Consider the following 13,502-nt stretch of genomic DNA (forward strand, 5'->3'; position numbering starts at 1 on the left):
AGTGCTCACTACTATGCCCAGTGCTACCATAGCATACTATGTTTGTTTAACTGGCACAGCACACGTTTCAGAGATTCCCTGAGACAGGATCAGATTATGGTTGGCCCACCCCAAGTGTGTGTGTTCTGTGTGGGAGGAAAGGAGGGAAGAATGGAATTCAAGAAACCTGTTTTCCTGCACCTCCTCATAGGAGCCAGTCAACCATTCCAGTACTTACTGCTGGCACTTGACTTAGCAAAGGAATCAGGGAGAGGGCAGGACAATGGCCTCACCTCCTCCCCGCCCTTTCCATACTGTGCAGTGGAGCTGAGCTGGCATGATGGAGAACACACTTAGTACCACTTTAAACACTCTTGCATCTGCTCCCCCCAAGCATTCTGGCATCATGGGCTGTGGCTTAACAGCTACCCTAATGTGCATAATGAGATGGTAATTACAGAGGAACGATGCATAGTCCAAGAGACTAGGTCTTATTAGAGCTCCAATTAAGCAAAACACACAGGTTTGTTTTAAAAGACACATGCTGTTTTGCACAATATCCCTACAATCTTATTGGAAGGATTAACCTCAAGAGCAGTAGGAAAAGTACCAAAATATATGAAAAAGCAAGATGTGATACAGTGACATGCTCTCTGGTGATAAAAAAAGGGAGCGTCACATTTTCTGCACTGGAGAGCCTGTTATTAATATTTAAAACTCACCATGGACAAAATCACAGAAAAAACTTGCTGATTCTTTGGATGATAAGTTGAGCAAAATAATAAAGCATGTCAAGCAACAGACAGCAAATGTCCAGAGCAATATTAATAGCATTCAATCAGCTGAAGCCCACATTTCAGATGCCAATGATCAATAAAATGGCAGAGTATCAACATAAGGAGTTGCAAGACACACCAGATGATTTGGAGAATTATAGAGAAAATTGTAGGCCTCCAAATGCCCTGCAGAACTATTTATTAACTGGATCCCAGAGATTTTGAAGATGCCCTTGAAAAGGAACAAGCTGAAATATCAACAGGGCCAACCGTATATTTAGGACTGCACCTAAAGACAGAGAATTCTCAGCATGGCGTGCACCTCAGTGAGCTCTCTGATATCACAGTGATCCATCGGTCCTCAAATAACATCACATAGCACAAATACCACTCAGTTTTAACTCTGCCTAATTTAGTTAGAGGCACTGATTCTGTACAGGCCAGCGCCATCTCCTGTGATATGCTTGTTGGTGAGTATTTCTGTATTTGCTGTTAGGGTAACAGAAGTAATGTGGAGTATCCAGAAGCATCTATTCAAAATCTCTCTCTTGAAGGCATCAATTTTTAAAAGTTATCGCTATATATAAAATCATTGACAAGAAAAAATAAAATCTATCTACATATAAAACCATTGACAGTAACAGGTGCTGTGAGAAAGGCAAATTCCAACTAGGCCTGGTTGTCTCTATGATACCCTCCAGTGTGAGATATAATGTTAATTTATTGCTGCGATAGACAGCCAACAGTGATTTCCTAATTTATCAACTCTTCTCGGAGCATTCTGTTTCACTCATGGTGAAGATGGCTAATGCTTCTAATAATAAAATATTAGTGAAGAACCCTGGGGTAGGTCATGTGTGATAAATTGGCAGCCTTCCATTTTTTGCCCTGATCAGTTAGTTTGGCCATCTGCCAAAGACTGGAGAAAGAGTAGGAGGCTATGTAGGTATTTTGCATACAAAAGGGACACAAGAAATGTGTAGGACAATGCTTGTCCAAAATATAAGAACATAAGAACGGCCATATTGGGTCAGACCAAAGGTCCATCTAGCCCAGTATCCTGTCTTCCGACAGTGGCCAATGCCAGGTGTCCCAGAGGGAATGACCAGAACAGGTAATCATCAAGTGATCCATTCCCTGTCGCCCATTCCCAGCTTCTGGCAAACAGAGGGATGGACACCATCCCTGCCCATCCTGGCTAATAGCCATTGATGGACCTATCCTCCATGAATTTATCTAGTTCTTTTTTGAACCCTGGTATAGTCTTGGCCTTCACAGCATCCTCTGGCAAGGAGTTCCACAGGTTGATTGTGCAGTGTGTGAAAAAATACTTCCTTTTGTTTGTTTTAAACGTGCTGCTTATTCATTTTATTTGGTGGCTCCTAGTTCTTGTGTTATGAGAAGGTGTAACTAACACTTCCTTATTTACTTTCTCCACACCAGTCATGATTTTATAGACCTCTATCATATCCCCCCTTAGTCATCTCTTTTCCAAGCTGAAAAGTCCCAGTCTTATTAATCTCTCCTCATATGGAAGCCATTCCATACCTCTAATAATTTTTGTTAAAAGAGATTAACTGCTGGAAAAGAGCATAAAATCAGTGCTTTGGCATGGCAGACCCAGTAGAAAATTAAAAATGACAGAGATCTAAAATATTGTGGCTGTATCAGAGGAAGGAAGTCATACTTGTCTCTTCCTTTAGTTCCATCCAGACAGATGGTACTACTCTTGGGCTATCCTGAGGTGGTTGTAGGCACCATCATAACGTTGGGCATGCTGCACCCAGTGTTTGGGCCGGCACTTGGAGGTTGGATGGATATTACTCATCCCTCACATCCTTACCACTGTTGCATTCGGTTTGAGATTGTGGCACACAATGAGGTGATGGATCTTTTTTTGATGGACTGATGATGAGGTGAAGGACCTTTTTTTGATGGACTGCCCCTGGAGGCTGATGGAACTAATAGGATTCCACGTAGCCTTGTGGGATAAGATGGTTTTTCTGACTAATCACTTTAGTGATAGTTTGATAGGATATTATAATAATTTTTTGTCCTCCACTATTGATCCAAGGCACCTCATCAATGTCGCCTCTGGCTTTATCCTCACAGGTCACCATGGTTTACAAATTACTTTGCAGATGGCAAAGAAAAGTTTCATCTCCATTACAGCATCTGCAAAGGCTCATACAGTCACACCGTTCTGAGTAGCTGACAGCTTAATGAATCCTAGCTGCCTCCACTCAGTTACTGAGTCAAGTTTTTCCTCACTGTGAAGGATGTTCATGTTATTTTGCAAATAAAATGGCTCACAGCACTGAATAAACTCATTGCCACGGAAAAAGAACTGTGTTCCAAGGGGACAAAGAGTGTCTTCTCTTTTCGAGTCTTAGTCAGTGTTGTTCAATGAAGTAATGGAGGTGTTGGTGCTATTGCAAAAAAAAAAAGAAAAAGAAAAAAAAAGCGCTAATATCATTCTGGAGAGTATTAACAGGTGTGTTATATTTGAGAGTACTGTGTCCAGTTTTGGGCACCACACTTTAAGAAAGATGCGGACAAATTGGAAAAAGTCCAGGGAAAAGCAATAAAAATGATAAGTTTAGAAAACTTGACCTATGAGAAAAGGTAAAAAAAACAGCATGTTCAGTCTTGAAAAAATAAGACAGAGGGGGGGGGGTCTAATAACAGTCTTCAACTATATTAAGGGCTGCTACAAGGGGGATCGGGATCAGTTGTTCTTTATGTCCACTTAAAGTAGGACAAAGAGTTATGGGCTTAATCTGCAGCAAGGGAAGTTTAGGTTGGAGATTAGGAAAAACTTCCCAACTAAGGATAGGTAACTATTGGAATAAATTACCAAGGGAGGCTGTGGACTCCCCATCATTGCAGGTTTTTAAGAACAAGTTAGACAATCACCTGTCAGGGATGGCTAGGTTTACTTGGTCCTGCCTCAACCTGGGGGGCTGGATGATCTCTTAGAGACCTTTCTAACCCCACATTTCTATGATTCTATGATATTAGAGTTTTTCATGCCTATCATGATACTTAATGCAAAGTCTGTACTCCAAGTCAGATACTGCATTGTTGATTTTCTGCCCCATTTCAGGTTACTAATGGAAGACGTCAGTAAAGAGGCCTCTGGCCAGCTAAAGAATTCCTTTGACTATTTTAATACTCAGAAAAAATTGGACAAATAGAGAGTTGGTGGCTCATGAATACTGTATGCTTCCTCTAGGGATATTTACAGTTTAACTTCTTGCAGCATGAGTGCCAGCTAGTGGTTCAGGTAGAATATTAGAAGACCCAGGAAAGTTGGGTTCTGTTCCTAACTCTGCCACTGGCTTGCTGTGTGACTGTGACCAACTCACTAAATCTCTCCATCTCTCAGTTTACCCATCTGTAAAATGGGGCAGAACTGCTCTCCCCTACAAGGGATGGTGTGAGGGTTAATGTGGTCATTTTTTCTGACAAGTTAAATAAACTGTAAGTCATGCTGTGATATAAGCCTGTGGCCTTCGCCTCCCCAGTAATGGTGCTGAAATGTTTAACAGGGGTTCAGCAGGAGGAGTCTGAATGGCTGCTTGCCAGCCTTATGTGAGTGAAGTGGAACAAATCTGTTGAATGCCCTTCCTGCTGTGAACAGTGTGGTTTTTCAGCAATTCCAATAAGGCAAGAAGAGCGTTCATATGTCCTGCAGAGTGGCAGTGTGCTCTCTTGGCAGCACTAAGTATTCAGGAAGAAAAAAAGAACACTTGGGGAGATGATAACCTCCCCGACAACTTAAACCGAAGAAAGCCTCTCACAAATGTTCTCCTTTTTGCTGTGCTCTACCATTTTATTCATCAATGCTGTTCACTTTCAGATTCTAAACATGATGATGACTCAAGAGATTGATATTGGCACAAAAGCCATTTTTACAACAACATAACAACACTATTTAGTTCAATCCCCAGGTGCTGCAACTGTTCATTTTAAACTGAGTGGATTGGCATCCAGAGAGAAATATAGTAAAATTAGATCATTGCATTAAGTGATCATTAGTGCACCTCTGAACCCAGTCTTTATGCTTGGTCTTTCTTCCCTGATCTTCTTGCAGACAATGTCTCCACACCTGTTTGTGTGGGCATTGCTCCTCTATATCATATTTGTCTGACTCAGACTTAAAGCTCACTGAGGCAATGACCTTGGGCCAAATTCTGCTCTCATTTTCACCTGAGCAATCTGAGGTGTTCAACTGGGTGTAGAGGTGTGGCAACAGAACTTGGCCTGAGCTTATCTTTAAGTGTACATGAGCTGTGCACTCTCACGGTGCTCTGAACATAAGTGTACAGAAATAAGAATCTATTTTAAAATGACAGCATACAGTCTAAAATATGCTCTCTTTTGTTGTGAACTACCATTCTCTTTAAACACTGTGAGCCAAATCCTGCCCTTATATGAGCATACACAACCTTCACTGACTTCAATGGCAGATGCATCTGCATTTCCTAGGAAGAATTTAACCATGGTAAAAATTATACTTGACTGCAAAGTGGTTTATGAAGAAGGGCGGCTAAATTATACTCCTGGATCCCCCTGTAGGGTATTCCATGAGAGTAAGTGAGAGCAGAATCTGGCCTGTGGTTTTTAATACAGGGCGTTTGGGAGCAAGATTATACACTATTCATTACCAGCGGCACTGTACTGTAAATTCTAATACAATCGCTTTATGCTGTTCTATTTACCTAACTGATTTATTTGTTTATATACAGATGAAAAGCAACTGGGTAGATGGTTAAGACAATAAGCCTACATACCATTGTGTTGGTGATTATTCAATGCAAATTGTTCCAATCTGGTTATTTTATGGGGAAGATTTAACATCTGCTGTATTTAATGCAGAATCTGTTTGTTTGGACTTTTTAATGGCCACTTAATTTTTTTATTCAGAGAAATGTTGGATCAGTTTGTTTATTAGATGACTAAACATTTCATACAAGTACAATTTCTGTGTCTAAAGAATATTGCTAAGCCTGATTATTCAGTTGATTGAGTGAAGATGGTGAAATGAGCTTTTAGTTAACAAAATAATATTTCACTAGTGAAAATGAATGTATTAAATGCAAGCTCATGTTGAACAAAATATTTATTGTTAGCAATGGTGAATACAATTTTTCATTTTTTGTTTATTTTGGGGTCTGTTAATTAATTCATAATATCTTATATTTTTATGGTACCAATGGATCCTAACACATTTACAAATTATAGAAATACAGGAATCATTTTGCCTGGCACTGAAATGCAGCAATGTCTGGATGGGAAAGTGGACCAGTTTAACAGCACACAGAAACGCTGTACAAAAAAGTGAAGAATATGGTATCCAGTTGACACTGATATGGTGTTTTTGTCTTTTATCATTTTTCTATGTGAGTTCATTCGAGAGCATAGTGGTTGTCTGGTTTCACCCACAGAACAGCTATGGGAGCATTTAGTGCACTGGATGAGGTACATCAGAAGCTGTGACAGGTGTAGGACACTGTATCACCTGTGGGTGAACACTTTTCACAGAATGATCACTCCGTATCGTATTTTCTACATTCAGCTTATATTATTCCTAAATAATTAGATATTAATTAAATATTCCTCCTTACCTTGGCTAAGGTTTTCACAACTCTAAAATATCCAGTAATTTTAAAGTGATGGCACAGACTCAATTTTCTTTAATTTACTGGATACAGCCTGTTGACCTTTGTGTCCATCACTGGTTATTTCCTGCCTCCCTCATTTCCAAGTGATATTGTTTCTTAAAATTCCAACTATCCTACAGAGATGAAAGACTTCACAGTAGTATTCTGAGGTGATAATATATTTCCAGATGGTTGCGACTGCCAATTTGAGGCTTGATCCAAAGCCCAAAGAATTCTACTGACTTTAGTTGGCTTTGGATCTGGCTCAACATTTCTGGTTCCCGGCTGGTTTCCATCAATTTTAACTGCTTTGTTGTCTGTCTTTATAATACCACCTCCACTCTTCTCACAAGAGGACCAGGATCAGTGGACACCAGAGTGGGTACTGTGCCTTCTTTAACATACCCCTTTCCCTGCGCAATCCCTATCAGAAACAAGAGAATTTAAGTACAGAACTCAGTGGGAAGATCCCCTACTCAGCACCAGAGGCTGACAAGATTATTCTCAGTACCAACTACAGTACTATCAAAAGTCACCCCAGAATGCAGCAGAGAGCTGCCCATATTCATGGTATTAGTGCTCCCCCTTACAAGCACTAACCAGGCAATGTTTAAAGGGTGCCTAAATTCTATCTTACTGTACACCTTTCAGACATTCTAAAACCTGAATTTATTATTTTCATATCATTGTCACCTTTGTTACTTAAAAGTTGCATTCAGAGTTAGATCTTAGTACCCTTTAAACAGACTGGCTATTAAAAGCGCTGCAACTGCATAAATGCAGCCTAAGGACATGATTTTTCCATTCAGATGTCAGAATATCCTGAAATTTTAGACAGCACTTTTGATTCTTTCAGACTTTAAATACCTTAAGCCTTATGCTAAGTCCCCTACAGGGTCATAAATAATAAAATGTTTTCTTTCTGCAGTTGATTACCAGCTATCTACTTCTGTATTAAAGAAACGTCTTTCAGATATTTAGTTCAATGTTTAAAATTTCAGAACTATGATCATGGAGTGTGTTTGTATATCTATATCTATATAATTTCACTGAAAATTATTCTGTTGTTTATAGTGGTAGGGAGGAGGAGAGGGGGTTCTGCCAAAGGCAGAAAGGCTTGGTTCCCTTTACTCCCAGAAGAGTTTCACAAGTGTTTATGACTTTGGAATTGCAAGTTGAAATGACCATATATAAACGCTCTTTCTGTAGGTTTCTTCACCTACTGTACTTCCTTCTGCATGTTATGGTTTGTAACCTTAATCTCTGACTCAAACAGATCCATGTTATTATTTAACATTTCAATTGTGGTAGCATATGTAACATTGAAACAAACAATTCAAAATGCTATTTACATCAGATGAGGACCTGGTCTGGTGTTCCTTTGGTTGATTTTTTTGCCCCCTTTCTATCCTCAAGTGTGTACAGTTTCAAAGTAAAAATATCCCCACAGCACTGTAGATTTTAAAACCACGTTTCCTCAGCCTGTAATACATCAGTACTTGTTTCATTTAGAATTACTTCTTTACAAAATTTTTTTCTGACCACACAGTTTAACTGCACGTAAGCCACATTAAAATAGTCTATTCCCTGGGGGTTTTATTACACTTAGTCTTTCTTGGGTCCACCATAAATCATAGAATCATAGAATATCAGGGTTGAAAGGGACCTCAGGAGGTCATCTAGTCCAACCCCCTGCTCAAAGCAGGACCAATTCCCAACTAAATCATCCCAGCCAGGGCTTTGTCAAGCCGGGCCTTAAAAACCTCTAAGGAAGGAGATTCCACCACCTCCCTAGGTAACGCATAAGGCTTGATGTGTGTCTTTTCACTTATTCTTGGTTTATCAATTGTCATTTATATTCAAACTCAAATATTTTAGTTTAAATCCCATGGGTTTAAGTCAGAAAGAAAAGAAATTGATTAAAGGTTTTGAAGTTGAATGTTTCCTAATTAACTTGCACTGAATGCTAGTGGATATAGGCAAAAAGTTTCTAGTGCTGACTTGACTTCCTTATGAAAGAACTGATGTAGAATTATTAAACTTTGACCTTTCCTATTTGTGGTTTATGACCTTCAGACACTGATGCATGATGTTAATCCAGGCACAGTGTTTGGGGAAATCAGCATAAAATGACAGGCTGTTACATTTGGCTAGAGAAACGTTGTTATCTAAATGTAAATTCCATTAACAAACAAACAATAAGGATAATATAGCTCCAGATCCCCTGCAGATGTGCAGTAATGGGACTCAGGCTGACTACAGGATTTAGTATGATAACGTTTCTGCACTTGATAGGTTACTATAAATGCGTCACAACCCTACCTGCATTTCCATCGGAGAGATGTTTTAGATAAAGTACATTTATAATATTACACAGCCAATGAAAATGCTATTTCTTTCATGTGGCATATTTTTAACAAATCAAATGACTGAACACAATTACCAGGAATTTTGTGCAGCACACACAATAATAACTAACAAATGCTTCTTAAATTCTACTGTTCATTTTATCCTACTTTCCAAAATATTGACTTCTCAGGTGACCTACAAAATATTAAATACAGGACACTATCAAGTCAGAGAAAACCAAAAAGCATTATACTTCTCAATCGATCCCTCTAGTATGCTTCTTTATAGTGCATTCAGACTTTTTCAAACTCTAAACAGAAAAGTGACATGCTAAATGAATTGTCAGCAGCTTTTTAAAAACACTGGAATTTCTTCTGGGAGAAGTTTCACTGACATAGAAAGCACTGCACAGCTACCTCTGTGTGGGATGGCCTACAAAATATTTCAGATATACCAGATGCAACATATTAGGCTGTGACAGATAAATTGGGATGTGTCTAAGACAGGGGTGGGCAAACTTTTTGGCCTGAGGGCCACATCGGGTTTCCGAAATTGTATGGCGGGCCAGTTAGGGGAGGCTGTGCCTCCCCGAACAGCCAGGCATGGTCCGGCCCCTGCCCCCTATCCGACCCCCCCTGCTTCTCGCCCCCGACGGCCCCCCCCAGGACTCCTGCCCCATCCACCCCCCCCCCAGCTCCCTGTCCCCTGACCATCCCCGGAACCCCTGCCCCTGACTGCCCCCCGCTGCCCCATCCAACACCTCCTCTCCTTCCTGACTGCCCCCCCCAGCACCCCTGCCCCCATTCAACCCCCCCCCCGTTCCCTGCCCTCTGACTGCCCCGACCCCTATCTACACCCCCATCCTCTGACCACCACCCAGAACTCTCCTGCCCCCTATCCAACCCCCCCTGCTCCCTGCCCCCTATCCAACCCCCCCTGCTCCCTGCCCCCTTACCGCACTGCCTGGAGCACCGATGGCTGACGGCGCTACAGCCACGCCGCCCTGAGCACCAGGACAGGCAGAGTTCACTAAAGGCCTGGGACTGTTACCTGTAACATGTTACCTGGGACTCCTTTCTACTGCTGCGGAAATTGCGCAAAAGATGCTGCTGCCTCAGGCTGCATTAGCTTTCATGTGCATTCTCTACGAGAGAATGCAATGTGTGTCCCCACTCCCTCCCCAGCCCTACACCTCTCCTGTCACAGATCTCTAGCCCATCACCAAAGTTCTGCTCCTTTCAAAGCAATACATCAGAGCCATGGGTTACTCTGACCAGAAACAAAGCATATCATTGTGTTAGTCTCCTGATACAAAGTATGAACATGATTCTGACATCAGATTTGTCAATGGATTGTATTAATATTTTGTAACAAGAACAGAACTAGACTCTTTTGGATTATCAGGAGGCAGCAGCCTTTGCTTAACTAGAAAGAGTAAGAAATGCAGATAACAAACATCATCGACTTCCATTTGGTGTGACCTCCCAGATCACACCCTCCAGAAACTGTGAAATCTGTGAGAGTGGAAAGGTGAGTTCCCAACACCCAGCTAATTTTACAATGACTCCATGTTCTTGAATTTTAAAATAGCAATACTGACCGTTTTAAAAAAAATCATTATCCCCCTAATTATACTTTCAAAACTCCTGAAGGCCATGATCATGCATTTGTATCAAGTGAGGGAGAGAGGAAGTCCAATAAACCCGGCTCTTACATCATGATTGAAGGGCCATATTATATGCCATTTCTGTCCCTCACTGGTAATACCATCCTGATAAATTAAGTCTTACCATCATCTTTGTCAGGCACAATAGTAACCTGAGTCCCTGGGAATTCTGAACCAATTCTTCCACCCATAGGCATGCTCAGCAGAACATCAAACGTCTCAGCTTCTTCATACAGGGAATCGTCTATGATGACAATACGACACATTTTCTCTCGTTCATCTTTGTCAAAGCGGAGAATGCTGTTATGGTCCTCGGGCCTGGATATGTAGTCCGAGTAGGACAGCACAGACGTTGGGACAGTACCAGTTGCTGTTCCTGTGAGACGGAAGTAAATAAGCAGCTGTAATATTTGTAAAGAATCCCTTATTAAGGTTGAATTGTACTCTCTTTAGCTTTCCATTTTTATTCCTATTTATTTTTAGACTGATAAGATGCATTCATTGCATAGTATTTACGTGCATGTACAAAGAAACATAGGAGATGCCATACTGGATCAGGCCAGTGGTCTATCTAGTCCAGTATTCTTTCTCCAAGTGATGCTAGTACCAGCTGAGTCCGAGAAAGGTGTTAAGAAACAGTGAAGTAGGCAGTTAGGGGATTGCCTGTCCCACGGAAAGTTTCCTTTTAACGCTCCCAATAATTAAAGGCTGACTGAAGCCTTGAAGCATGAGGGTTGCTATCTCTTCCAGAACTTGTTTGTTTTTTTTAGTATTTACTATAATGCTACATTGGTATTATTATGATGTACAAAAATAAAACAATTCTTAATAGCAGAACAAGGGGGACATGGGGGGAGGGATAGCTCAGTGGTTTGAGCATTGGCCTGCTAAACCCAGGGTTGTGAGTTCAATCCTTGAGGGGGCCACTTAGGGGTCTGGGGCAAAATCAGTACTTGGTCCTGCTAGTGAAGGCAGGGGGCTGGACTCAATGACCTTTCAAGGTCCCTTCCAGTTCTAGGAGATGGGATATCTCCATTAATTTATTTATTTAACAAGTTGACTAATGACAAATCAATGAGCTCCTCCCTCAAATGAGGTTTTTTCGAACTGGGCTATGTTCTATGTGAGAAGATGGTCTTAAAACTGCCCTAATGGCAACTAATGCAAACTCTGTTTGTTTTAATGAGCACAATGAACAATAGTTTTCATTTCTCTGTTTTTTTCTTTTTGCTGGCAAGACTCTGAAGAAACCCACGATATAGAACTGATAAAATATAACAATTTCTCTCATCTGAAAAATGTTACAAAGTCACTGCTGAAATACCCCTGCATTAATCCTCTCCAGCTATACTTTTTAGAAACAAATTCTGGCACTCTTTGTTTTCATTCCCAAACAAGTGTGCACTAACTATATCTCTTTGGAATTTCCAGATAGAAAACTGCTGTAATACCCACATGCCAATGTTGTGAAAAAGATTACAATTCAACTCAACATCTGGCCACTTAACCTTGCATGAAATAACCAGTACAACTGCTGAGACACTAATCCACAAATGTATTTACAAAATATAACACATTTCTGCCAATAAATAAGGCATTACACAAAAGAGAGACGTTTTAATCAGTGCAATTTAACATGTCACTTTAACATGTCAATCACTGGGAGTTGTGCACAGTTCAAGGGTACAATGTAGCCCAGAAACTTTTGGTTAAGAAGAAAATGGTTTTCAAAGTGTTATGGCTTTTCATAACTATTCTGTTTTAAAAGTCAGCAGATTGTATTGTACTTGAAAGAGGTGAACTTGGTAAATGTACATATATTTAAAAATAATAAGGGAAAAAGGCATACTTAGGTAATCAGCACTCTTGCAGTGTGTGCCCTGCTTTCAGGATTTCATTACGAGCTGCAGAAACACCTAATTTAATTCTCCAGCTTGACAACTATGCATCCAAGCTGATCTACAAAAAGCATTAATCTTTCCTGCTACCCAGATTTCTTTTGATAAGTGAGTATCTCAAAACACTACTCCATTTCTGTGCCTTTAACTTGGTGATCTCCAACCTTTCAGCTATGCGGAGCCATATGTAATTATTCTTGGGCTTGCAAGACCCGGGCAGTTGAGTGGCTGAGAGGAGTTTTAAGCTTATTCTGTATAATTGTACTGAAAAAGCATTTTATAATGTGCTCAGCTACAGGCTTTAACGTCAAATACCTCAATATAGTGTAAAAAAACTACATTGTGAGGTGAAAAATGTGGTTGAAAAACCAACCACATCAGGTTTTACAAGCAAAAAAATAACCAGGTAGCTTTCATCAAAGGTCTCACCGGTTTCAGAATTAGAGCTGATTGAAAGCTGGAATTTCTTTCCCTCGGGAAATTCTTCCAATGTTTATTTTCATTCCAATTCAGGACAAAATGTTGAAATATTGAAAGTAAGTTTTAAAAAATGGATTCAGAAACGCGGAAACATTTTGTTTTGATAATTTTGAACAAAACAAAACATTTCCCCATTCCTAAACCAAGATGTTTCATTACAGCTCAGTTCAGCATTGACTTGTATTCAGATGAGCTGCCTGGTGCCTCATTCTCCTGTTCTTCCCTATGGGATGAGCTCGCTGGTTGAACTACATCTCTCACGATCACCACGGTGGTTCAGCTAGAGGAGAGATCACAGTACATCACAGAGGGGAAACGTAGTCTGGCCAAGGAGCCCAGCCCAGAGGGCAGAACAGATGCATGAAGAATCTGAACAACATATCCCACAAGGCACTGCAGCAGCTCAGCTTTTCATAGACTTTAAGGTCAGAAGGGACCAATATGGTCATCTAGTCTGACCTCCCGCATGATGCAGGCCACAAAAGCTGACCCACCCACAACAGAATCTTCCAGCCTGCGACCCCTGCCCTATGCTGCGGAGGAAGGCGAAAAACCTCCAGGGCCTCTGCCAATCTACCCTGGAGGAAAATTCCTTCCCGACCCCAAATATGGCGATCAGCAGAACCCCGAGCATACAGGCAAGATTCTACAGCCGGACCCTCATTTTCAAACAGAGCCACAATGAAAC

General features: G+C 40.8%; 1 protein-coding gene across 1 annotated transcript in view; it reads right to left on the bottom strand.

Moving 5' to 3' along the window:
- FREM2 (FRAS1 related extracellular matrix 2) overlaps positions 1-13,502 on the bottom strand; it is a 215,779-nt gene that overhangs the window by 72,471 nt on the left and 129,806 nt on the right. Inside the window, exon 6 of the mRNA XM_065415604.1 lies at positions 10,561-10,812. Within this exon, the coding sequence (XP_065271676.1) occupies positions 10,561-10,812 (252 nt within the window). The remainder of the gene's footprint in view (positions 1-10,560; positions 10,813-13,502) is intronic.

Source organism: Emys orbicularis, chromosome 1 (genome assembly GCF_028017835.1).
Source record: "Emys orbicularis isolate rEmyOrb1 chromosome 1, rEmyOrb1.hap1, whole genome shotgun sequence".
Classification (NCBI taxonomy): Eukaryota; Metazoa; Chordata; order Testudines; family Emydidae; genus Emys; species Emys orbicularis.